Source organism: Oryctolagus cuniculus, chromosome 18, assembly GCF_051225735.1.
Source record: "Oryctolagus cuniculus isolate XC-2025 breed Fujian yellow rabbit chromosome 18, ASM5122573v1, whole genome shotgun sequence".
NCBI lineage: Eukaryota > Metazoa > Chordata > Mammalia > Lagomorpha > Leporidae > Oryctolagus > Oryctolagus cuniculus.
The window spans coordinates 3887336-3910961 of record NC_142884.1 but is presented as its reverse complement, the minus strand read 5'-3'; the positions used below and the strand labels follow the sequence as shown (position 1 = coordinate 3910961).

General features: G+C 63.3%; 2 protein-coding genes and 1 long non-coding RNA gene across 6 annotated transcripts; all 3 read left to right on the top strand.

The window, feature by feature from the left end:
• Positions 1–509: 509 nt before the first annotated feature.
• LOC138846408 (leukocyte-associated immunoglobulin-like receptor 2) lies at positions 510–7142 on the top strand. Its single transcript, XM_089320109.1, has 6 exons — positions 510–521; positions 1291–1327; positions 3307–3357; positions 3465–3566; positions 4291–4647; positions 6237–7142. The coding sequence occupies exons 1-6, from the start codon at positions 510–512 to the stop codon at positions 6401–6403; spliced, it is 726 nt and encodes a 241-aa protein (XP_089176235.1). The 3' UTR covers positions 6404–7142.
• Positions 7143–8337: 1195 nt separating this feature from the next.
• LOC149120703 (uncharacterized) lies at positions 8338–9620 on the top strand. The gene is made up of 2 exons (XR_016224989.1): positions 8338–8916; positions 9136–9620. It is a non-coding gene; the product is annotated as an uncharacterized LOC149120703 (long non-coding RNA).
• Positions 9621–17288: 7668 nt separating this feature from the next.
• On the top strand, positions 17289–21776 carry LOC138846780 (leukocyte immunoglobulin-like receptor subfamily A member 6). Of its 4 annotated transcripts, XM_089319664.1 has the most exons (8): positions 17289–17647; positions 17799–17834; positions 18005–18292; positions 18398–18700; positions 18814–19095; positions 19209–19508; positions 21124–21174; positions 21271–21776. In XM_089319664.1, the coding sequence occupies exons 1-8, from the start codon at positions 17599–17601 to the stop codon at positions 21405–21407; spliced, it is 1446 nt and encodes a 481-aa protein (XP_089175790.1). In that variant the 5' UTR covers positions 17289–17598; the 3' UTR covers positions 21408–21776. The 4 variants fall into 4 exon arrangements, with proteins under 4 accessions (XP_089175790.1, XP_089175789.1, XP_089175791.1 ...); XM_089319663.1 differs by lacking the exons at positions 21124–21174; positions 21271–21776 and having other exon boundaries at positions 19209–21114; XM_089319665.1 differs by lacking the exons at positions 18814–19095; positions 19209–19508 and having other exon boundaries at positions 17293–17647.
• Positions 21777–23626: the final 1850 nt, after the last annotated feature.

Below are 23626 nucleotides of genomic sequence, written 5' to 3'. Positions count from 1 at the left end.
TTCCTATGAGAATGTCCACCGGGGGCCGGGCGTCCTCCTGCAGTGGTGCAGACCTGCGTATCTAGGACTCTGCCCCCAGAAGCCGTGCAGCAAGAGTGCGATGAGGTCGGCAGCTGTCAGCTTCATTAGAATGTTGGGGGCGCCGGCGTACAGGCGACTGTGGCTGACCAAAACGTGCCCTGACACCTGACGACGCCGTGACTCGGGAATCCAACATTCTCCCTCAGTCTAAACGCCAGGCTGCAAAGCTTCATGGGAATTCCTCACACGTATTTATGCAGGTAGCAAACACACATGAACACGCATGCCCACACACTCCCAAATTTACATACACTGTTCCCGAGGACAGGAAAAAGGAACGTTTTATCGGGCAAGGAGAGAGTGCTATCAAAACCAGAGACGGAAACATCATATGCGGAAATCCTGGGACGGATGCTCCCATAAATAGACTCCCAAGAAAACGCTCACAAAGAATACTCGTTCCTATGAGAAGAGAGAATGAAGGGGACATGACCACACCGGTTGGTTGGTGGTGGTGAAGGCAGGCACCGGCCGCTTGATACTAAAGAATCGATGGCGTTCAATACATTACCAGAAGTCACAGCTCATCAGACACAGACAAAGCTGTTTTGTCTGAGTGATTGTGCATCCTCCTGTCAGTCATCACATCTTCTCTCCGGAACGTCAATTCAAGTCCTTTGCCCACTGCTCAAATGGGGCTTTTGTGTTTCCATGTAAATCATGAGTTTTGCTTTACTCCAGGCTGCTGGAGGTCTGGGCTCTGCTAAGTGGAGCTGTGTGGATCTCCCTTGGAGCGCTGACGGGAGTTCGTGTGTGGACCGCGATCCTGCGACCTGACGGTGACCAGTGAGGGCAGTTTCTGGTAGAGACTTAAGGTTGTCTTTAGGTAGGATGACGTCATCAGGAAAGAGCCGACGTGGCTTCTTCCTTCCCAATTCGGACGCTTCTGTGGCTTCTTCTCGCCCACCTGCTCTGGCGAGGACTTGCAGGGCCGCGCAGAGCAGCAGTCAGGGTTCACGTTTCCTACAAGGTCCGCACTCTTCCTCTACGGAGACAGCGGAAAGCAGCGCGCATCCCCTCAGTGACGTGTGAGCGCAGCGTGTCCTCGTGTGCCTGTGCAGTCACGTGTCGTCGTGTGTGCAGTATCGTGTCATCATGCACGTGCGCAGTCCTGTGTTGTGCGCCTGTACAGTCACGTGTTGGGCTGTGTCCGCGAGGCCAGTGGCGGTGTGCGCCTGCGCAATCCCTTATCAATGTGCGCCTGCGCAGTCCAGAGTCGGTGTGCATCTGCGCGAGGCCGCCTCAGGTGAGTCCGTGTCCGCCCACACGGGGAAGCTGAGGCTCAGGGCAGAGGGGTGTGTGAGGGGACGCAGTGAGGGCGCCTCCCCCGGGAGTCAGGGCAGGCGGCAGGGAGGGGGCGGCGCAGGTCCTGGGAGGCCTCAGGGCCCCGCAGCGGGGTGGTCGGGTCAGGGGAAGCTGTGGCTGAGGGGCGTGGGAGCGGCGTCCGCGGCGGAGGGGGAGTCCGGGCCTCCCCCGCCCTGGGTCGGGCCCCGGGACCTCCGGGCCGGGCGGGAGCGGGTCTGCGCCCACCTGCGTCCTCCGGAAGTGGCCGGGCTGCGACCCCACAGGAGGGGCTGAGGGCGGGGGCGACCCCACCCCGGGGCGCATCAGCCCACCTGAGGGGCGGCTCCGGGAGGCCCGTGTCCTTGGTGCTGGGTCCTGGCCCTGGGAGAGGAGGGCGGAGCCGGCGGGCGGGGCGGGGCCCCATCCCTGCAGGGCGCCTGTGCCCCCATCCTGGGGACTGAGGGCCTGGCTGGGGTGGGGGCGGTGCCCCTTCCTGTGGGGCTGCGGGCGGAACAGCCCTGCGATGCTGGGAGGACCCGGCCTCCGAGCGCCCACACCCGGTGTGTGTCCGTGCCGCGGGCGCTGTGCCGGGGCTGGCGGAGAGGACGCCATGACCCCGCCCTCGTGGTCCTGCTCTGCCTGGGGGACTGGAAGACGAACAGGGGAGACCCTGCTCTGGAAGGGACCCCGACCCCGCCCCCGCCCCCGCCCACAGCCAGGCCCTGCTCCCTGGAGACCCCAGGCTCAGGAGCCCCGGGGAGGAGAGGACCTGCGCAGGGGCAGGGGAAACCTCTCACGGGGAGCTCTCCTCCAGGGCTGTGCGGACCCCAGGACCCGAGTGCAGGCAGGTGACCGTGCCCCCCACTGTGCCAGGTCCCCCCCCCCGGGACAAGGGCCACCCTGGGCAGCTGGGGTGGGGACAGCAGCCCTGTCTGGTGAGGAGGGCGTCTGGGAGGATCCTGGCCTGCGAGGGGACGTGGTCCTGGGACCCAGCCTCTGGTTTCCTTCCAGGGACCCTCCCCAGTCCCAGCGTCCGGGCTGAGCCAGGCTCTGTGATCGCCCTGGGCGGCCTGGGGCCCTGTGGTGTGGGGGACCCTGGAGGCCCAGGAGTGCCCTCTGTATAGAGAGGGAGTCCCAGAGCCCTGGGACAGAGCGATGCCCCTGGAGCCCGGAAACAAGGCCAAGTTCCCCACCCTCTCATGGCTGAGGTGTATGCGGGGCACTACCGCTGTGTCTGCCTCAGCGCTGCTGGCTGCTCAGAGCCCAGTGCCGCCCTGGAGCTGGGGTGACAGTGAGGAAGCCACACCTGAGCAGGAGCTGGGTAGGTCACGGGGACGCTGAGAGGAGGCGTAGATGGGAATTGGGTGAGGGGCCTGGGCTCCTGGACCAGACACCCAGAGTGAGGGCGGTGGGACTGCAGGGCAGGAGGGAGAAGGGTGTGGGCGGAGCCAGTGTGCAGCCCCGCCCCTCTTCCCTCCTGACCCAGCAGGCCCTCGGTGGTCCCTGCAGAGGGCCTGACGGGGTCACACAGGGACTCGGGGTCTGCCCAGCACCCTGGCCGGCTGCCCAAGGCCAGGCTCTCACAGGGGCTAGGGTAGATGCAGCACTGGACAGGACCCGCCGAGGACGGGCTCACACCCCGGGGAAATTGGGCCTCTAGACCAGGACTGAGACTGCTCAGGGCAATGGGCCCTTGCCGTGGCCCAGGGTGGGCCCCAGACCTGCTCCTGTAGGGAGAAGCTTGCCAGGCTGTGGGTGCTGCGCGGCCCGGCCCCTGCAGAGCTCCGTTGCGGCCCCGGAGCACAGGGCAGCCCGACAGACCCGGAGGCAGCTCACCCAAGAGCCATGCTGAGCTGCGTCGCGAGACATGGGGGCCGGGAAGCACTGAGTATGGACCAGGCCGGGGTCTCCTTCTCCTCACTATCCCGTCCCTGTTCTCAGGGGGACCGGAGCCCAGCAGCCCCTCGCACCCCCAGCCAGGCTCCCCCACTGGTGAGTGAGCTACAGGCTGGACTCAGGGCTCAGGCAGCTGCGGGGAGGTGGGACTCGGGTGACTGGGGCTGTCCCGAGCTCGGTGACCCCTCCGTGCACACCCCCAGCCCCAGCGCCCCAGGACCACACCCTGGAGAACCTCATCAGCATGGGCGTGGCGGGCTTGGTCCTGCTGGGCCTCGGGCTTCTGCTGGCAGAGGCTTGGTACAGTCAGAGAAGGACCGGAGCCACAGGCCAGCGATGACCTGGAGAGAGGACAGAGCTGGGTCAGAGAAGCTGTGCCCTGGGGGCGGGGGAGGCGTGAGGCCGGGCATGCGCGGTGAGAAGCTGTGGGGAAGCGGGCGGAGCTCACCTGGGGTTGCAGGAATCCTGCTCAGGGGCAGGGACCCTGGTGGGCTGCTGGCGGTGCTGCTTCCCCGGGCTCCCACGCGCATTCTGGGAAGGGGCTCTGGCCTCCCGCAGCCCTGCCCACCGCCCTGCAGGCTCCCGTGCGGTTCTGTGCTGTTCCTCTCCAGGGACCGCACACAGCTCAGTGGCCCTGAGTGTCCACAGGAGCGGGGTCGAACGGCCCATCGATAGGGCGACGCCAGGATTCGCTCCCCTTGACCTTCAGCAAGTGGGCAGGACGTGGGCCGGACACCTGTCACTCAAGATGGATTTACAATTCCACTCACCAAAAGGAGGCGATGACATGTGGGGTCAGATATGGGAGCTCACCATTAATGGATCTGGGCTGGCTCTGTGGTGTAGTGGGTAAAAGCTGCCACCTGCGGTGCCGGCATCCCCTGTGGTCACCGGTTTGACACTCAGCTGCTCCACTTCTGATCCAGCTGTCTGCTATGGCCTGGGAAAGCCCTGGGCAGGAATGGGGTGCACTCCTTCCCTTCCACCCCTCACGAGCGGGACGGGCAGCTTCCTCCAAGGGGTGCTGAGCTCCCGTCTGCTCCCTCCTAGAGACCTGGCCCAGTCCCTCCATCTCCGCTGAGCCAGGCCCCACGGTCCTCCTGGGGCAGCCCGTGACCATCGTGTGTCGGAGCCCTGCTGAGTTTGACACCTTCCGCCTGGAGAAAGAAGGAAGTGAGGTCAAGATTGAGAGGAGCAGGTCGCCTAACCAGAGGGAGGCGCGGTTTCCCCTCCTCACCTGGGACGCAGACACGGCTGGGCGGTACCGCTGTGTCTGCTATAAATCAGGCACCTGGTCTGAGCGCAGTGGAGAACTGGAGCTGGCGGTGACCCGTGAGGACGTCCCCCGGGCCTCCGACCCCGGCCCCGTCTCAGCTGTGCCCTCAGGTCTCTGTCCAGTCCTGGGCCCTGGGCTGTCCTAGCAGCCACCTCTGTCTGCAGCCTCCCCGCCCCACCCCCGCTCCACAGCCTGTCGTCCCCTCCTTGTACACGCGTGTGTTTGCTCTGCCTCCCACGCTGGAGCCCTGCCCTCCTCTGCTCACAGCGGTGGCCTGGACACAGCCCAGAGGCGTGGGCTTGTGGCCGGCCCTTCTCACAGTCCCGGGGGCTGGGTCTCCAGATACGGGGCGGGGACTGACCCACTCACAAGCAAGCGCGTGTCTTTGAGCTCAGGGTCATGTGTCAACGGCACTTCCCACTGCCGAGGCCTTGGTTCCCCTTGGCGGCCCGGGCACTCTGTCCCCTCTGCCGTGGGGCGGGTGCCGGGGTGGACAGCCCCTGGCCGTGACGGGCTGCTGCTTGGGGAGAAGCAGGGGGTGAGGTCCGGAGGGAGGGGCGAAGCGTGGGAATGGGGAGAAAGCAGAAGGGGCCGGAAGTGAGGGCGGTGGGGGGCTCTGTCCCTGCGGCCGCCTGTCCCTGCGCCTGTGCGTCCTGCGTCTCTATCTCTGCATCTGTACAGATGCACAGGTGCGTTTTTAGTTCACGAGGAGCCGCACAAAGACCGCAATGCTGGAGAGATGGGAGAGACCATGAACGGGGGTGACAGGAACACCGCCTCCCTATCCGTGTCCTGGCGGTGGAGTGGCCCCCGTCTAGACCGCCTACCCAGCCGTCTGTGCCATTGGAAGGGAGCCTTCCCCACCCCCACCCCCACCCCCACCCTGGGGGGCCTCAGGCCAGAGCAGGACCTACTGATTCGTGACGGTCTCCACCCCACGGGATCGGCTTCCTGGGCCATCCCTGGGGCTGGGACCCTGCTCAGGAGCCGCCCCCCACCGCAGCCCTGGGCTCCATGTTCCCAGGAGACCCCGGATGTCGGGACGGGGAAGAGTCCCCGAGGGGAGGGTGAGCAGGGGTCTCACCAGGAGCTGAAGCTGACAGCTGAAGCCGGGGGAGGGGCAAGGAGATGGAGGAGGGACAGAAGTGCACCAGCAGGGCAGGGGCGCCCCCGCCCCGCACCCCGGAGCCAGGCCCGCGGGCTCCGAGCCATGAGGGGCCCTGGCCAAGCCTGGCCTCCTCGCTGAGGGGAGCAGGGACTCTGCCTCCCGCGGAGGGGGTGGGCGCCACCCACCCGTGAACTCTGTCCTTTTGTCCCCCAGCCCCGCTTTACTCCTGAAGAATCTGAGATCCAAGAGGGGGTGAACCACTCTGGCTCCGAGCTGTGGGCCTGGGGCTGGGAACCCAGGGATCTCTGGGTGCTGGGGTGGGGTGCGGAGAGAGCCAGGCCATGCTGGGCCACGTGCTCCCGATGAAGACGCGGCCTTGGGAGCCGTTGTCAGCCCCTCACCCGCCCGGCTCCCAGGGGTCTCCCTCCCCAGGAGCGGGCCCCCGACTGGTGAGCCACCTGGGGACCCTGTCCAGGGGATGTGCCCCGGGGGGCAGTCTAGTCAAGAAGGCAGGGGCCAGCTCCTATTCCAGGAGTCCTGGGAGCGGCCGGATGCCGCCCACTGCTCAGTAACACCCGCCTTTTGTTCCAGCCCCCACTTCCCAGGAGTACCCGGTGTTGAACGGCGTCCGCCTGGGCCTGGCCGGGCTGGTCTTGCTGATCCTGGCGGCAATCCTGGCAGAAGCTTGGCACAGCTTGCGCAGGGCCCGGCAGGGGTGTCTGGGATGGACACAGCAGGGCGCCCTCCAAGGAGTTTAGCTCCCAGGGCTCCAGGAAGGACAGCCAAGGGCTCTGGCTGGGCCAGGGGCCAGGGACAGGGTGCCCCAGGGGAACCTGCCAAGTCCAGACGGAGAGCAGCAGCGACGCCTCCCAGCCTCTCCTGAGCAAGCGTGTGCCTCGGCATCGCCACAGCCCCTTGCCCACTCCTTCCTGGGTCTCACCTCCTCCCCATCCCATGGGGGACACCCTCTGCCCCGCCCAGTCCTCACGCCTGTCTCTGTGGCATCAGCACTTGGGGCGTCCCTGTCCCAGCTGTGCAGGCGACGCCCGCGCTGGAATCTCGCCCGTCTCTCGCTCCTCCTGGCACTGGACATTTGCAGCTGCTGGGAATGGGGGCCTTGTGACTCAGAGCCCTGAGTGACACCTGTCGGAGCGGCCCCAGAGTGCAGCTCTCTGTCATCAAGTGATGGCTTTTCTGTTCTCTGATACAAGTATAGCCTTCCTCGCTCTCTTTGGTTTCCGTTTGCATGAAATAAAATGTTCACCCACTCACTTTGAGCCTAAGCGTGTTCCTGAAGGTAAACTGAGTCTCTTGTAGACGGCCTAGCGGTGTCTTCTTGTCTGAACCCAGTCAGCTGTTCTGTGCGTCTTTTGATGGAGAGTTTAATCCATTTGTATTTAACATAACTGTTAGATTTTCATGGTACCTTTGTTCCATGTTGCCTCTCTTGCTGCCTTATTGTGATTTGGTGATTTTTTTTGTAACAGTAAGTTTTGATTTCTTTCTTTTTGTCTTTTGTGTATTTAGTGCAAGGCGGTGTGTGTGTGTGGTTATGGTGAGGCTTCCATGAAACATCTCATAAACGTAAGTACATTTCCACCACGTGAACCCTACTCCTCAGCTTCCCCTCCTTCCACATCTTACGCTACTGCTGTCACAACTTGAATGTTTAATGTATTGTGTTGGGGTCAGCGCTGTGGCTCAGCAGGTAAAGCCGCTTCCTGCAGCACCGACATCCCATGTGGGCGCCGGTTTGAGTCTCGGCTGCTCCACTTCCCATCCAGCTCTCTGCTATGGCCTGGGAAAGCAGTGGAAGATGGCCCAAGTGCTTGGGCCCCTGCACCCACGTGGGAGACCTGGAGGAAGCTCTGGCTCCTGGCTTCAGATTGGTGCGGCTCCAGCTCTTGCGGCCAACTGGGGAGTGAACCATCAGACAGAAGACCTCTCTCTCTCTCTCTCTCTCTCTCTCTCTCTCTCTGCGCTTCTCTTTCTCTCTCTGTGTATCTCTTTCAAGTAAACAAATAAGTAAATAGAAAAAAGGGCAGTTGCTGTGATGTTTAAAGAAAATATTGTGTCCCATTAACAAACACAACAGCTACAGTCACTTTTCAGCACTTTCGTCTGTTTACTTGTAGTTCCAGGTAAGAGCGGTACCGGCACCGTGATGCACGGTCAGGGTGTTCCCAAGCTGACTGCATTTCACCTTTGCGGTGCGCTCCATACCTTCTAGTTTTCATATTGCATGTATTCTGTTTTTATGACAAAATATTTATTTATTTCTTTTCATTTGAATTCAGAGTGACAGAGAGAGGGAGAAAGAGACAGAAAGATCTTCCATCTGCTGGTTCACGCCCCAGAGGCTGCAACGGCCGAGCCTGGAGCCCCATGCAAGGGCCCCACGAGGGTACAGGGACCCAGGCACTGGGCCGTCTGCTGCCGCCTTCCCAGGCACATTAGCAGGGAGCTGGGTGGGAAATGGAGCAGCCGGTGTTCCCAAAGGCTTGGTCCCTGTCCGCTGTGCTAAGTCAAAATCATGAGCAAGAGTTGAGGGTAAAGGAAGAAGAGTTTAATCTGTCATCAGATGAGGGCGACGGGAGACTGACGTCTTACTGATGCCTTCCTGCGTGGCTGGGCTGGGGCTGACCACAGGGCCGTCTCAGGCGCCAGCACAGCTGCAGGAATCTTGCTTGTGGGCTTGGCTGAGAGCAGAGAGACGCAAAGAACCGAGTGAGGAGATCCCAGGTTCCGGCTGTGGGGACGAAGCCCTCCCAGCCTGGAGCCCTTCCTGGCTCACCCCTTTGCGTTTTGGTCCGACACGTTGGGACCGCGGCCTCGCTGACCGGGAGCTACGGCCAGATCCCGCAGCTTCCACAGCCGGCTCTCTGCAGGCCGGATCCTGGAGTCCCAAGCAGGCCTTCTCTGTTTATACACATCAGCATCAGCGAGGCTCAGGATGCGGCAAGGAAAAGATGGATGTATTCGGTCCCGTTGCACGGACACTCAAACCGGCCCTCTGACGCGGGCAGCCGCCAGTGGAAGTGACGTGGGCCGCCGCCAGTGGAAGTGACGAGGGCCGCTGCCAGTGGAAGTGACGTGGGCCGCCGCCAGTGGAAGTGACGTGGGCCGCCGCCAGTGGAAGTGACGTGGGCCGCCGCCAGTGGAAGTGACGAGGGCCGCCGCCAGTGGAAGCGGCAGCCTAACCTGTGCACCAGCCCCAGCCAGCGCTCTCGTCCTGCTGCCCCGACTCCCGCTCACTCCCCACGCAGGCCAGGTCTAGTGTGATGTGCTCGCTCCCTGGCTTTCACCTGGGAAACCTTTATCGCTTGTGTATTCCTGATGGACAACCTTGCTGGGCACAGAATTCTCCTCCCCCCCCGCCCCGCCCCCGTTGCTAAGAAGTTTGTTTGCATCTCGCAGGGGCTCCACGGGGGGAGGGGCCGCCAGTTGCTGCTCTCTGCTTTCCCATCTCCATTTGTCTGTCACTCTGCAGAGTCTGCTTCTGGGGACACCCAGCGGAGACCCCGCCTTTCATCTCCTAGTTCCGCTCCTTCGTGGATCCGACATTCACCTTGCTCTTCAGATTTATCAAGTTTCCGCCATTCTTCTTCTTAAAAGATCTCAATTTCAGGGGCTGGCGCTGTGGCTAGTGGGTAAAGCTGCCGCCCGCAGTGCCGGCATCCCGTGTGGGCTCTGGAGACCCAGCTGCTCTACTTCCGATCCAGCTCTCTGCTATGGCCTGGGAAAGCAGTGGAAGATGGCCAAGTGCTTGGGCCCCTGCACCTGCAGGGGAGACCTGGAGGAAGCTCCTGGCTCCTGGCTCCTGGCTCCAGGTCAGCACAGCTCCAGCCATTGCAGCCATGTGGGGAGTGAACCAGCAGATGGAAGACCTCTCTCTCTCTCTCTCTCTCTCTCTCTCCACCTCTCCTCTCTCTGTGTAGCTCTGACTTTCAAGTAAATAAATAAATCTTAAAAAAACCAAAGTGCTGGTGACTCACTGAGCCCCGGGAGCTCTGTGTCCTACAATCACAGCCTCCTTGTGTTGAAGACACTGGGGAGGGCCTGCACCTGTTCAGGCTCGCAGTTGGGAACGTCACCCCCACGGCCGACTGCAAACCTGTGTGTCCCCTCGAACGTTATCACCCAGACCTGGAGAAGGAGCCCAGGGAGCCAGAGCAGAGCCGTGGGCAGGGCAGGAGAGGCACTGAGGGGCAGAAAAGACTGGGAGGTGGCGATGGAGGGAGGAGGAGGAGGCGATGAGGAGGTCAGAGGGAGGGGGCTGGGAGAAACCAAACCACACGCCACGCCCTCTGAGTCTGTGGCTGTCATAGCAGCACCGCCCAGGGTCCCCTCCTCGGGGGCCCCGTGGACCCCTGCGTGGAGCAAGGCAGGCAGGGGCCCCTCACTCACACCTGCTTCACCGTGAACCCCGCCACACAGCTCCACCCCAGCGGAGACACCAGTGTCTCTGCCCCTCGTTGCTGGTGATGCAGCCCCCACACGCATGTCCCCGCCCCCCTAGCAAACCCAACCACAGCCACGCCCAGGGCCCACGTGAACACTGGGGGTGCTGGCGGCTCCCTCATGGGCGGCTTCGTGCGGGGTGGGCAGCAGGGTCCCCGGACTGGACTCCCAGCTGCTTCCTCCCCTGATGCACGGAAGGATGCACGTGGAGGCCTCGAGGGGTGCAGGAACGCAGGGTTCGTGAGTGCACCCCAGGATCAGGCCAGCTGGAGCGAGAGAAAGAGGTGAGTACAGGGGCACAACACACACGCCATAGAGAAAACCCTCCATGGGGGCCTCAGCCATCCAGGTCATCCAGGGGAGGGGAGCACGCAACCTACAGGCCGCGGGAGCCCAGGAAGTCCCTTGGTCGGGCCCTGCCACGGCCTCCACATGGGGTCAAGATTCAAATTCCAGTGAGTCTGCAGCAGGCTGATAATCAGGTAGGGCCCGGAATGATGCTGCCAAAATCCAGATGGCCCTTGGGAGAAAAAGCGTCCTCACCCACGCCCATCCCCCAGTCAGAGGCATAGGGCTCATTCTGGGGTGTGGCTTGATTGAATATTCAAAGAGGGGTGGAGTTTGGGGCGGGGCTGGAGCACCACCCATTTCCAGGCCCTCTTTTGGAAAAGCCAGAAGTGTCAGGGAGCCCAGGTGCATGATGGGAGTGAGAGGATCCCCCCACACAGGAATTTCGTGGGAGGACCCCATGGTCGTCCCGGGGGTCCCCTCAGGCGGCCCTCCTGGCTGTTTCCAGCTGGCCCAGTTCTGCCTGTGCATCATTGTGGAACTTGTGGTTTCCCTGTAGGAAGGCAGGGCCTGGTGGCTCGGGAGCTGCTTGTGCAGGCCTGGCCCGAGCGGCCAGGCGGCAGGCAGCCTGTGGCTTGGAGCTGGCCAGCAGCGGTTGGGTTGGGGCCCTCGGACCCCAGCTGCTTCCCCCAGCCGCCCACCCACCTCCAACCATAACTGACTGTGGCAGCTTCAGCCCCAGGCCACCCACTGCCCACTGCCCACTGCCTGCTCCTGTCTCAGCGCCCCTGAGAGCCCAGAGATGCCTGCCGGGCGGGGACACTGGGGCTCCGAGCAGCTCAGCCCTGGATGCGGCTGGGCTTGTGCGGTCGCCCCCCCCCCCAGGAAACCCCTCCCCCACACTCACCTGTTCTTGTGGATCCAGGCCCCTCTTTCTCCGACACAGCAACCTACAAAACCGTAGGAGGGTTCTCCACCATCTGAATCTGTTTTGTTAAAGATGTGTTTGGAAGGCAGAGTTAGAGAGAGGCAGAGAGGAAGGTCTTCCATCCGCTGGTTCACCCCCTAAATGGCTGCAACGGCCGGAGCTGGGCAGATCCAAAGCCAGGAGCCTGGAGCCGCTTTTGGGGCAGGGCCCAAGCACTGGGGTCACCTTCCACTGCTTCCCCGGCCATGGCAGGGGGCGGGGTCGGAAGAGCAGCTCTGGACCAGGAAGCTGTGCCCATATGGGATGCCAGCGCACTACGCCACAGCGCCAGCCCCCACCACCCGAGTATTTGTCACAGCTCCCTGCAGGAGTCTTGGGCCCGGGAATTCCAGGAAGGATCCTGTCAGTTTCAGCCATGAAATGTCACACCTGGCACACGGCTACACGTGCAGGCGCCCTGTGCCCGCTGGGGATGTCGTGCCTGGACAGGAAGGAAGTTGGCCCTTGGAAACATCTGGCGGGAAATGTGCCTGGGGCTGGGATCCTGCATGCTGTGTGCACAGCAACTGAAGGCGGAGACAAGACACCCCGGGGCAGGAGTCAGCCCACTAGGAGGGCCACTAGGGAGGGCCGTGTCCTTGGTGCTGGGTCCTGCCCTGGGGAGAGGAGGGCGGAGCCGGCTGACAGGGTGGGGGTGGGGCCCCCATCCCTGCAGGGAGCCTGTGCCCTCCCCATCCTGGGGACTGAGGGCCTGGATGGGGTGGGGGCGGTGCCCATTCCTGTGGGGCTGCGGGCGGAACAGCCCTGCGATGCTGGGAGGACCCGGCCTCAAAGCGCCCACACCCGGTGTGTGTCCCTGCCGCGGGCGCTGTGCCGGGGCTGGCGGAGAGGACGCCATGACCCCGCCCTCGTGGTCCTGCTCTGCCTGGGGGAGACAGGAAGACGGGGAGGGGAGACCCTGCTCTGGGAGGGACCCCGCCCCCACCTACAGCCAGGCCCTGCTCCCTGGAGACCCCAGGCTCAGGAGTCCCGGGGTGGAGAGGACCTGCGCAGGGGCAGGGGCAACCCTCTCACGGGGAGCTCTCCTCCAGGGCTGTGCGGACCCCAGGACCCGAGTGCAGGCAAGTGAGCGTGCCCCCCACTGTGCCGGGTCCCCCCCCCCATGGGACATGGGCCACCCTGGGCAGCTGGGGTGGGGACAGCAGCCCTGTCTGGTGAGGAGGGCATCTGGGAGGGTCCTGGCCTGAGAGGGGACGTGGTCCTGGGACCCAGCCTCTGGTTTCCTTCCAGGGACCCTCCCCAGACCCAGCCTCCGGGCTGAGCCAGGCTCTGTGATCGCCCTGGGCAGGCCTGGGGCCCTGTGGTGTTGGGGACCCTGGAGGCCCAGGAGTGCCCTCTGTATAGAGAGGGAATCCCAGAGCCCTGGGACAGACAGATGCCCCTGGAGCCAGGAAACAAGGCCAAGTTCTCCACCCTCTCATGGCCGAGGTGTACGCGGGGCGCTACCGCTGTGTCTGCCTCAGCGCTGCTGGCTGCTCAGAGCCCAGTGCCGCCCTGGAGCTGGGGTGACAGTGAGGAAGCCACACCTGAGCAGGAGCTGGGTAGGTCACGGAGACACTGAGAGGAGGCGTAGATGGGAATTGGGTGCGGGGCCTGGGCTCCTGGGCCAGACACCCAGAGTGAGGGCGGTGGGACTGCAGGGCAGGAGGGAGAAGGGTGTGGGCGGAGCCAGGGTGCATCCCCGCCCCTCTTCCCTCCTGACCCAGCAGGCCCTCGGTGGTCCCTGCAGAGGGCCTGATGGGGTCACACAGGGACTCGGGGTCGGCCCAGCACCCTGGCCGGCAGCCCCGGGCCGGGATCCCACAGGGGCTGGAGTAGATGCAGCACTGGACAGGACCCGCCCAGGACGGGCCTCACACCCCGGGGGCTGTGGGCCTCTAGACCAGGACAGAGACTGCTCAGGGCAGTGGGCCCTGGCCGTGGCCCAGGGTGGGCCCCGGAACTGCTCCTATAGGGAGAAGCTCGCCAGGCTGTGGGTGCTGTGCGGCCCGGCCCCTGCAGAGCTCCGTTGCGGCCCCGGAGCACAGGGCAGCCCGACAGACCCGGAGGCAGCTCACCCAAGAGCCATGCTGAGCTGTGTCGCGAGACATGGGGGCCGTGAAGCACTGAGTATGGACCAGGCCGGTCTCCTTCTCCTCACTATCCCGTCCCTGTTCTCAGGGGGACCGGAGCCCAGCAGCCCTTCGCACCCCCAGCCAGGCTCCCCCGCTGGTGAGTGAGCTACAGGCTGGACTCAGGGCTCAGGCAGCTGCAGGGAGGTGGGGCTCGGGTGACTGGGTCTGTCCCGGCCTCGGTGACCCCTCTGTGCACACCCCCAGCCCCAGTGCCCCAGGACCACACCCTGGAGAACCTCATCAGCATGTGTGTGGCCGGCTTGGTCCTGCTGGGCCTCGGGCTTCTGCTGGCGGAGGCTTGGTACAGCAAGAGAAGGACCCGGGCTGCAGGCCAGTGATGACCTGGAGAGAGGACAGCCCTGGGTCAGAGAGGCTGTGCCTCGGGGGCGGGGGAGGCGGGAGGCCGGACATGAGTGGTGAGAAGCCTTGGGAAGTGGGCGGAGCTCACCTGGGGTTGCAGGAATCCTGCTCAGGGGCAGGAACCCGGGTGGGCCACTGGTGGTGCTGCTTCCCCGGGCTCCCACGCGCATTCTGGGAAGGGGCCCTGGCCTCCCGCAGCCCTGCCCACTGCCCTGCAGGCTCCCGTGGGGTTCTGTCCTGTTCCTCTCCAGGGACCGCACACAGCTCAGTGGCCCTGAGTGTCCACAGGAGCGGGGTCGAACGGCCCATCGATAGGGCGACACCGGGATTCGCTCCCCTTGACCTTCAGCAAGTGGGCAGGACGTGGGCGGGACACCTGTCACTCAAGATGGATTTACCATTCCACTCACCAAAAGGAGGCGATGACACGTGGGGTCAGATATGGGAGGTCACAATTAATGGATCTGGGCTGGCTCTGTGGCGTAGTGGGTAAAAGCTGCCACCTGCGGTGCCGGCATCCCCTGTGGGCACCGGTTCGACACTCACCTGCTCCACTTCTGATCCAGCTCTCTGCTATGGCCTGGGAAAGCAGCAGAAGATGGCCCAAGTCCTTGAGCCCCTGCATCCATGTGGGACACTCAGATGAAACTCGGGGCTCCTGGCTGGGGATCAGCCGAGCTCCAGCTGTGAGGGCCCATTGGGACTGAACCAGCAGATGGATACCTCTCTCGCTCCTTCTCTCTGTAACTCTGACTTTCAAATAAATATTTTAAAAAGCTTGTGGCTCATCAAACTCTAAGGTAAAATCCCAGATGACCATGGGACTCCGCCCTCCAAGAGGACGACTCAGAAGAGAAAGACTGAAAGTGTGTGCAGGGTTTCTTCCGGCACGGAACGTTCAAGGTCACCTGGATTTCTCAGTGCACATCTAACATAAACCCCACAACACGGTTGGCTCTGGTGGACGGCAGCACCCGGTGTTCTGGAAGAGAGCGGATGCCTGCCCGGCTTCCTCTGATGGCTGATTACTCTGCTTGTCTGTGCGGTGCAAGTCTGCGTTTCCCACAGAGTTCAGTGAGGCGGGTGCAGGGTGCGCCTGGATACTTCTCCCGTGTTTCCAGTTATGGGCTGGGGACTCCACCCCACCACAGCATAGCTTAGGGGGTAAAGCCAACACCAGCAGTGCCGGCATCACATATGGTATGGCCAAGTTGGAGTCCCGGCTGCTCCGCTTCTGATCCAGCTCCCTGCTAATGCGCCTGGGAAAGCAGTAGAGAACGACCCAAGTGCTTGGGTCCCTGCACCCACATGGGAGACCCAGAAGCTCCTGCCTGGCTCCTGGCTTCAGCCTCGCCCAGCCATATGGGGAGCGAGCCATTGGATGGGAAACCTCTGCCTCTGATTCTCCTCTCTCCATCTCTCCCTCTGAGATAAATAAATCAGTCTTTAAAAAAAATTTTAAGCACTCCTAGAAGGAAATACCTGGGTAAATATGACCTCAGACTTCATCACAGCGTCTAAGCTGTGATTCCGAAAGTACAAGGAACAAATGGGAAAATGGCTGAATTGATCATCCCCAAAACTTCAGAAGTCTGTGCACCATGGACAGCTATCAAGGGAACAGAAAGACAACGAACACATGGTGTAAAGATCTGGAAGCCACAGTAGGAAAAGCAAGGGTGCAACACAGTGGAAGAGAAGGGAAGTGAAAATAATGCCACAGAGAGGCACCCCCACGCCCACCACACTGGTCAATTCTCGAAGACAAAGCAGGCAGAGTGTGGTCAGGGTGTGGGGAAATCGCAGCCCTGAGACGCGGCTGGAATGTACAGGGTTCGGCCACTGCGGCAAGAGGCTCAGAGTTCCTCAAAGCACCACACCCAGCCTTGGCACAGCACGGAGCAGCCCACCCCCTGCATGGAGTCAGGCACTCCCATTGACCCACATCCTGGCAAGGGTCAGGGTCAGGTGCAGCGCCCACCAGTGTACTGAGTGCAGGCTCTGTGGAGCGTTCTCACCACCGAGGGCCCAGGGGGAGGCTCTGACAACCATCCAGGGACTGTGCACACAGGCATCCATCCAAGCACGGCCGGCCAGGGACAGGAGCCAGATGTGCACCGGGGATGCGGGGCTCGGGGTGGTGGGTCCCTGGCTCCGTGGGAACTCTGCAGAGCCCCAGGAAGCTGTGAAGTGAGGATGCGTGTGGCAGGAGGTGCAGCCACACACAAACGGCCCCACATAGCACTGTTCCCAGAAACACCCAGGGCTGGGAGCCCACAGAGCCATGGGGCTGGGCGGGGCTGGAGGCTGCATTGTGCCAGCTTCCTCCTGAAGCGAAGCTGTGGGTCGTTCCATTTCTGCAGCTTTATTGTGAATGCCACTGAGTGCACGCTTTGCCAGCTCCTGTTTCTGGGAGGGGGACTTCCTCTCAGCCAGACGCAGGCTAAGGAAAGGACAGATGCCTGCGGGTGCCTTTGTAACCAGAGGCTGTGATGAGCCGCCATAGTTCTCTCCTGGGTCCCCACCCCAGAGCAGGCAGCTGAGAGCCTGCCCTCTGCCCTCCACCCCAAACACGGCTGAGGATGGGGTCTTCCATTCTGTCTGGGACCCGGGACCGCTTCTGATTCACCTCTGGGGTCAGCGGGCGCTCCTAGGGACTTCTGAGGAGCGGCCCCTACCAGAACGGTGCTGTCCCCACGTCTGAATCTGGAAGGGACACTGCAGGACCCTGAGACCGGAGTGCTGCAGCCACGGCCACCCAGAGGGGAGGTCTCGGGCATCCCCCCACCACAGAGACGCTGGGGGACGACGTCACCTGTTCAGGTCGCTCAGGAAGCGGCACCCCCATGTCATCCAGGAGCACAGAGCCCAGGTGCTCAGATCAGGGGAGGAGAGGCCGTGGGGGGCTCAGGAAGCAGGTGCCGGGAATCCCCAGCCCCACGTGAGTGTGTATCTGCACACGGGCCCAGTGCCCTGCTCCCAGTCCCCTCTACCTACTGAGAAACCCGGTACAGTGCAGGCAGCACAGGGTGTGCGGCACGGGACCCCGGCTGGGCTGGTCAGGGCACCACCATATTCTCAGTTCCTCGGGTAGCTTGGGGCCTCTGCCCCCAGACACCCTCCCCGCCTCACAGCTGCTTCCCAGGCCCTGGGCCCGCCGGCCCTCAGCAGGACCCCACCCCAAGGCCGGGTCCTCTTTGTGGGCCCTCCTGCACCTGCCACAGCCACAGCTGGGCTGCAGCTCAGCCACACCTCTGCAGCGTCTGTACCTTCTTCATGCCCTCCTGTCAGCGCCAAAGGCCTGGAAGATTCCGTCACCCTCCCCACGGGATCCAGCCCTCCCCCTCCCCTCCCCTCCCCCCTACCCCAGCCCCCACAACTGCACTCAGCAGCTCAGGAAGGGGAAGTGCCTGCCTTGGCCACCCGGCCTGTGCAGGGAGAACCAGAACCCTAACCGGGCAGCTCCTGGGCCCCGCCCATGAGGGGCACCCCCTGGGTGGAACTGGAGTGGGCAGGGGGGGCGGAGGCCAGGCAGGCACAGCGCAGGGGGCAGCGGTGGCGGAGGCCTGGTCCCATGGTCCCCAAAGCCTTTTCTGTCCTGGGCCCCGTCCTCAGGGACAGCAGGGGAGGGGCTGCTCCCTTCCTGTGAGGCCGCAGATGAGGAACCCGTGACGTCTCCCCGCTCATCTCCAGCCGGACTCTGGGCCTGCGCCCCTCACAGCTGCTCTGCTCCACAGGGACCATGGGCGCCGGGGCGCAGACCCCGGCCCTCACTGCCCTCCTCTGCCTGGGTGAGCCGGGGACACGGGGACCCCTCACAGGTCGGGGGGGACAGTGCCTTGCCCCAGCTGGGACCCCAGGGCTCAGAGGACCAGGGAAGGCCTGGGCATCTCTGCAGGGGTGGGGAGTGGGGAGCAGCTCTCACGGGGACCTCTCTTCCAGGGCTGTGCCGGGTGCCAGGGGATGGGGCACAGGCGGGTGAGTCCTCCCCTGACCTGGCTCAGCCCCAGGGGCCCAGGCAGCTCAGGGTTAAGGAGCCCAGGGGGGCTGGGCTGATGGTGATGGCTGGGAGGGGCTGGGAGTGGAGCTGGGGAATGGGATGGGGGAGGGGCGGCACCCTGGGGTCTGCAGCTCTGATTCCCTTCCAGGGGCCCTCCCCAAGCCCTCCATCTGGGCCGACCCAGGCCCCCTGGTCGCCGTGGGGAGCCCTGTGACCCTCTGGTGCCAGGGGTCTCTGCAGGCTGAGGTGTATCGTATGTATAAAGAGGGCAGCCCTCAGCCCTGGGAAGTGCGGGCCCAGCAGGACTCCAGACACAAGGCTGACTTCCCCATCACCATGTCCATGAGCTCCTACCACACAGGGCAGTACTGGTGTGTGTATCGGACCCCGCTCGGCCTCTCCCAGCCCAGTGACCCCCTGACCCTGGTGGTGACAGGTAAGGGGTGTCCCTGCCCAGAGAGGCTCCAGGTCACAGAAGGAAGCCAAGTGGGTGCATGGGACAGCAGCCACCCACCCTAAATGGCTCTGCTCTCTCCTGCAGGGATGTTCCCGGCACCCTCCCTGTCAGCCGAGCCAAGCCCCGTGGTGGCGTCAGGAGGGAACGTGTCCCTCTTCTGTCGCTCATATAGAGGGGGCACTGCCCATCTGCTGAAGGAGGGTGGAGCTGGCCCCCTGCATAGCCCAGAAGCCAGGTTCTCCCGTGGGGCTGGGGTGTGGCAGGCCACCTTCCTCCTGGGCCCCGTGGACAGCACCCACGGGGGCATTTACAGGTGCTACCGCGCTGACACCAACTACCCCCACGTGTGGTCCCTGCCCAGTGATTCCCTGGAGCTCCAGGTCACAGGTGAAGGGCCCAGTGCCCAGGGAGCCTGGGTGGTTCGGGGATTTGGGAACTCTGACCCCGTGGGGGCGGTGAAAGGCTGCAGACCCTGCCCTCCTCGCCCCACCCCCTCTCAGGGCTGCACAGGGAGCCCTCCCTCTCGGCCCTGCCGGCCTCACTGCTGCTCCTGGGACAGACCCTGACCCTGCGGTGTCACTGTGAGCCCAGCTGTGACAGATACGCGCTGACCAGGCCCGAGGGGGACACGTCCCCCCAGCACCTTGCCGGGCAGCCCAGCCCCGACTTCCTCCTGGGCCCCGTGAGCGGCTCCCACGGGGGCCGGTACAGGTGCTACGGTGGACGCCAGGGCCCCTACGCATGGTCGGCCCCCAGCAACCCCCTGGACGTGCTGGTTGCAGGTGGGGAGCCCCTGCCCACCACGTCCTATCCCTGGGACACAGACCCCAGGAGACCCATGCTGCCCTGAGGGGAGGGAGGGGCTGCTCCCTCCACACTCCGTCCTCTCTCCCAGGAATGTACAGGAAACCCTCCCTGCAGGCCCAGCCGGGGCCCTCAGTGCCCTGGGGAGCAATGGTGGCCCTGCACTGTGGCTCCCAGGAGGCGATGGACACCTTTCTCCTGCACAGGGAGGGCTCGGGCGCCCCTCCCCAGCATCTGCGTGTCCCAGGCCAGGAAATAGCTGCTCAGTCCATGTTCACGCTGGGGCCTGTGACCTCAGCCCACAGAGGGACCTACAGGTGCTATGGTGCCCACAGCACCAACCCCTACCTGTGGTCATGGCCCAGTGACCCCCTGCAGGTCGAGGTGTCAGGTGAGGACCCCAGCCCTCCCGGTCATCCTGGTCAGTGTAGGGCTGTCCCCAGGAGAGGGCTGGCCTGGGGGAGGGGACCTGGGGGTGGTCACCAGGGAGTGGGTAACAGCAGAAGACTCCAAACACAGGGACCAAGTCACCCACTGTGGCGCTGGGGGCTGGATGGTTCTGCTGGTAGGGGTCCTCCCCCTGAGCCTGAATGGTCAGGCTGAGGCAGAGGGGGTGCTGGGCCCAGCCTGGGAGAGGAGGCAGCAGGCTGAGTGGGGAGCATGGCAGCCCCAGGCCTCACCGCCTGTCCCCACCCCAGGAGGCCCTGAGGGTCAGCCGCTCACAACCATGGAGCCCGCCCCACTGAGCGGAGAGTGGGGGGCTGTCCTAGGAGGAGGGGCTCCGCTGTGCCTGACCTTGAGGTGCGGAGGCCTCTCTCTGCACCTGCTTCTCCACTCACCCGAGGAGGAGCAGCCTGGAGCACCTGGGGAGGGGGCACACACTGGGGAGCTCCTCCTGCCAGCAGCTCCCTGGTCTTTTGGGAGCGCGGGCCTTAGGAGCTGCAGTTTGTGGGCTCCAAACCAGGTGTGGAGCTGGCCGCCTGCTGCCCCAGGCTGTGGGCTCACTGAGGAATGGGGAAGGCCTGGATGGGGACTCCTTCGGGTCCAGGTCCCTGGGGAGAGGGGAGGGGTGGCCGTGTGGGCTGTGAGGTGGTGGCAGCTCAGGGGGTGAATGCAGAGACCCAGCGTGTGCCTGGGGCACAGCAGTGCTCAGTGCACGGTGGTTTCCCACTCACAAGGGCACCTGGACACAGGAGACGCCCTCCCTGCCCTGCGCCTCAGGTCAGAGAACTGGCAGAGCCAGGCCCAGTTCTGCGCTAGTTCTGCGCCCTCATCCGGGGAGGGGTGGGGACCTGCAGGTGCAATGGCTCCCAAGCCCCGCCCCCTGTGACAACCCTCAGGGCGGTCTGGGCCCCTTATTCTCCTGAAGAGCAGCTCAGTGGAGGAGCAGCAGTGGAGCGTTTGTTCCTGTGGGGACTCCTTCCCCTGGCCCTGGTTGGGCTCTGATTTCCTGACAAAGTTCCCATCAGCCCAGAGGGAAGGGAAATCTCACTTCCTGGCTTCCCGATCCCTGGGCAGCCTGGCCTGTTTCAGTATGCGCACGTCTGTAGCTGCGTCCCTGCACAGTGCCCGCTGTGATGTGTGCTGTCTGTGTCCATGTTCGCTATGAGTTGTGTCCCTGAGCTTGTAACTACCGATAGTCACCGACCTCTACACTGTGCCCTGGTTGTTCCAGGTCTTCTCACTCAGGAATACTGATTGTGGAACACAGTGGAGCACCACCGCTTAGGAAACACTGTGTGTGTGTGTGTGTGTGTGTGTGTGTGTCGCATGGTGGCTGTGTCAAGATAATGAAGACTTAGTTGACCACAGATAAAGAGGACAGAGCAGCGGGTGCACAGGCTGAGGTGTGGGGGAGGGGAGGCTACCCTGGACGTTGCCCTTCTGTGTCTCTGACACTCAGGAGCCCCTGATGGCCTCCACCAGCGGTGGTCCCAGGTCCTCAGTGCTGAGTCCATGGGGAGGGTGGGGTCTCCTCCTCCTCACCGTCCCATCCCTGTTCTCAGGAGGACCGGAGCCCAGCAGCCCCTCGCGCCCCCAGCCAGGCTCCCCCACTGGTGAGTGAGCTACAGGCCTGACCCAGGCCTCAGGCTGCTGCAGGGAGGTGGACTCCGGTGAGCCAGCCTAGGTGACCCCTCCGTGTACGCCCCCAGCCCCAGCGCCCGAGGACCACACCCTGGAGAACCTCATCCGCATAGGCGTGGCGGGCTTGGTCCTGCTGGGCATTGGGCTTCTGCTGGCAGATGCTTGGTACAGCCACAAGAGGACCCGGGCTGCAGGCCAGCAGTGACCTGGAGAGAGGACAGCCTGGGTCAGAGGCTGCTCCCTGGGGGCGGGGAGGGGGGAGTCGGGTGCACAGTGGGGAACCGTCCCCCACGGTGTGGGTGCTGGGATCTGTCTGGGGGCATCAGGGGCTCTCTATTCAGCTGTGGACTTCTGCCCTGTGGCTGTGCCCTGTCCCGCCTGGCTCTCCGGTGGGACAGCGCCACCTGCAGGCCGCATGTGGACCCGCACCCGCCTCCGCCTTGCCCCGCCCTCAGGGAGCCTTTGGCTCTCTTTCTGGTGAATGCAATTCCCAGTGCGCATGCGTGAGAATCCGCGTTTCCAGCCAAGAACACGGAGCTTGCGCCAAGTAACAGAAGAAACGAGCGAAATCGGATTTCAGGGTGGGCGAGGTCCATCCCACACGGGACGCTCACGGCCTCTCAGGCCCCGAGTCCTTCCCTGGGCTTGGGACGCCTTGCGTGTGGGGGCTCAGAAGGGTCACACGGGAACCGGTGCCCGGGAGTCTGACGGGCGGGTGTCTGGGCACTGCTTAGCGGCCGCTCTGAAACAAGCATGCTTTCTGTGGGGTGCCGCTAGCCGTCATACGGCCACCCTCCAGGAGCCCCTGTGAGGTCTGTGATGCGGGCTGGGAAGAGACGCCCCCAGCTGCCTGCCGGGTGCCGGGGCTCCTCCGTCAGGGTCCCGCTGTGCACCTCGGGTTCCTGCCGCGTGAAGGCAGTGCTACTTCCTAGTCAGGGTGACGGCACCAAGTACAAGGAGTCCTCCCCTGCTTGGATGGATAAAGTCGGCTCCGTCGGCCCACCTGCACCAGGTGTGTCTGCCTCCCAACCGTCCTGGGGCACGTGGCACACTGCCCTCGGTCTCTGCACAGAGCTCAGTCGGGCTCGGTGCTAAGGGGCTAACAGAGAAGCACGTGGATAAGGGGAGCCAGCGTGAGGCGGGTGTCTCCCCTGGGTCGGGGTCCAGCTGAGAACAGAGGGCTTCAAGACGCGGAGTCCCTGTTCAGGGCTGGCGGCTTGAATGACTCAATCCAGGCTGCTTGCTTGCCTCCTGGCCTCCCGCAGCCCGGGCTGAATCCTGCTCCTGGAACTGTGCCGTCCCCACGCCCCACCCTCTGTCCTGTCCCAAAGCGCGAATCACACTTGTGCAGGCCCTGTGTTAGTGGTTCTGACTGTGCCAGGACTGGGCGCTCCCCCCTTGCGGAGTAGAAAGCTCAGAGTCTGGACTGAGATGTCCCCAGCTTCCAGCCCGGGCTTGCGTGGTCTCAGCTGTGGTACTGAGCGAGTGGTGTGGGTTCTCCAAGCACCAGCCCCGCCCTCTGAGAGTGCAGAGCAGAGTCGGGCATGGGGAGGGATTCCCGGGGAAGCAGAACTCCAAACTCCATGGAGGCCAAGCAGTGCCTTAGGGACGAGGAGGGACTGGGAGCAGCTTAGTGAGTGTGGGGCATTTGGGGGGATGACCATGGAGCTAGAAGAGTTCATGTGGGGCCGGCACTGTGGCAGTGCAGGTTCAATCCCAGCCTGCAGGGCTGCCATCCCATAGGGGCCAGGGTTGGAGTCCCAGCTGCTCCACATCCGCTCCCGCTCCCTGCTAATGCACCTGGGAGAGCAGCAGAAGGTGGTCCAAGTCCCTGGTCCCTGCACCCGCAGGGGGGATGGGGAGAAGATCCTGGTTCCTGGCCCCAGATAGCCCTGGCTCTGCACTTTGTGGCCACTTGGGGAGTGAACCAGCAGATGGAAGACCTGTCTCTCTCTCTCTCTCTCTCTCTCTCTCTCTCTCTCTCGTCTCTATCTAGCTCCGTAACTCTTTCAAATAAATAAAACATATTTTTAAAGAGTTAATGGTGTACAACATTGTTAATGTAGTAAGTCAGCACAGTATGTACTTTAAAGGGCTGGTTTAATGTTATTTGAATTTCGGCACACTAAAGAAGGAAAACATTGTTTCTCATAAGTGCCTGACAGTCCAACAGTTCCCCTCCTGCACATATAACCACAGGGATTGAAGCAGCAACCCAAGCAGGTGTTTGCATCCACGGGTTCATAGCAGCCTCATTCACATGAGCCCAAAGATGCCAGCAACCAGAAGAAGCACAACAGGTGAGTGGTCCACAACAGGCGGTGTTTGTAGACACGGCTGACACTCTCCTGTTAGAAAAGAAGGAGGGTCTGGATAATCGTGGAGAAATCAGCCGGTGTCACAAAGAGACCATGGTCTGATTCT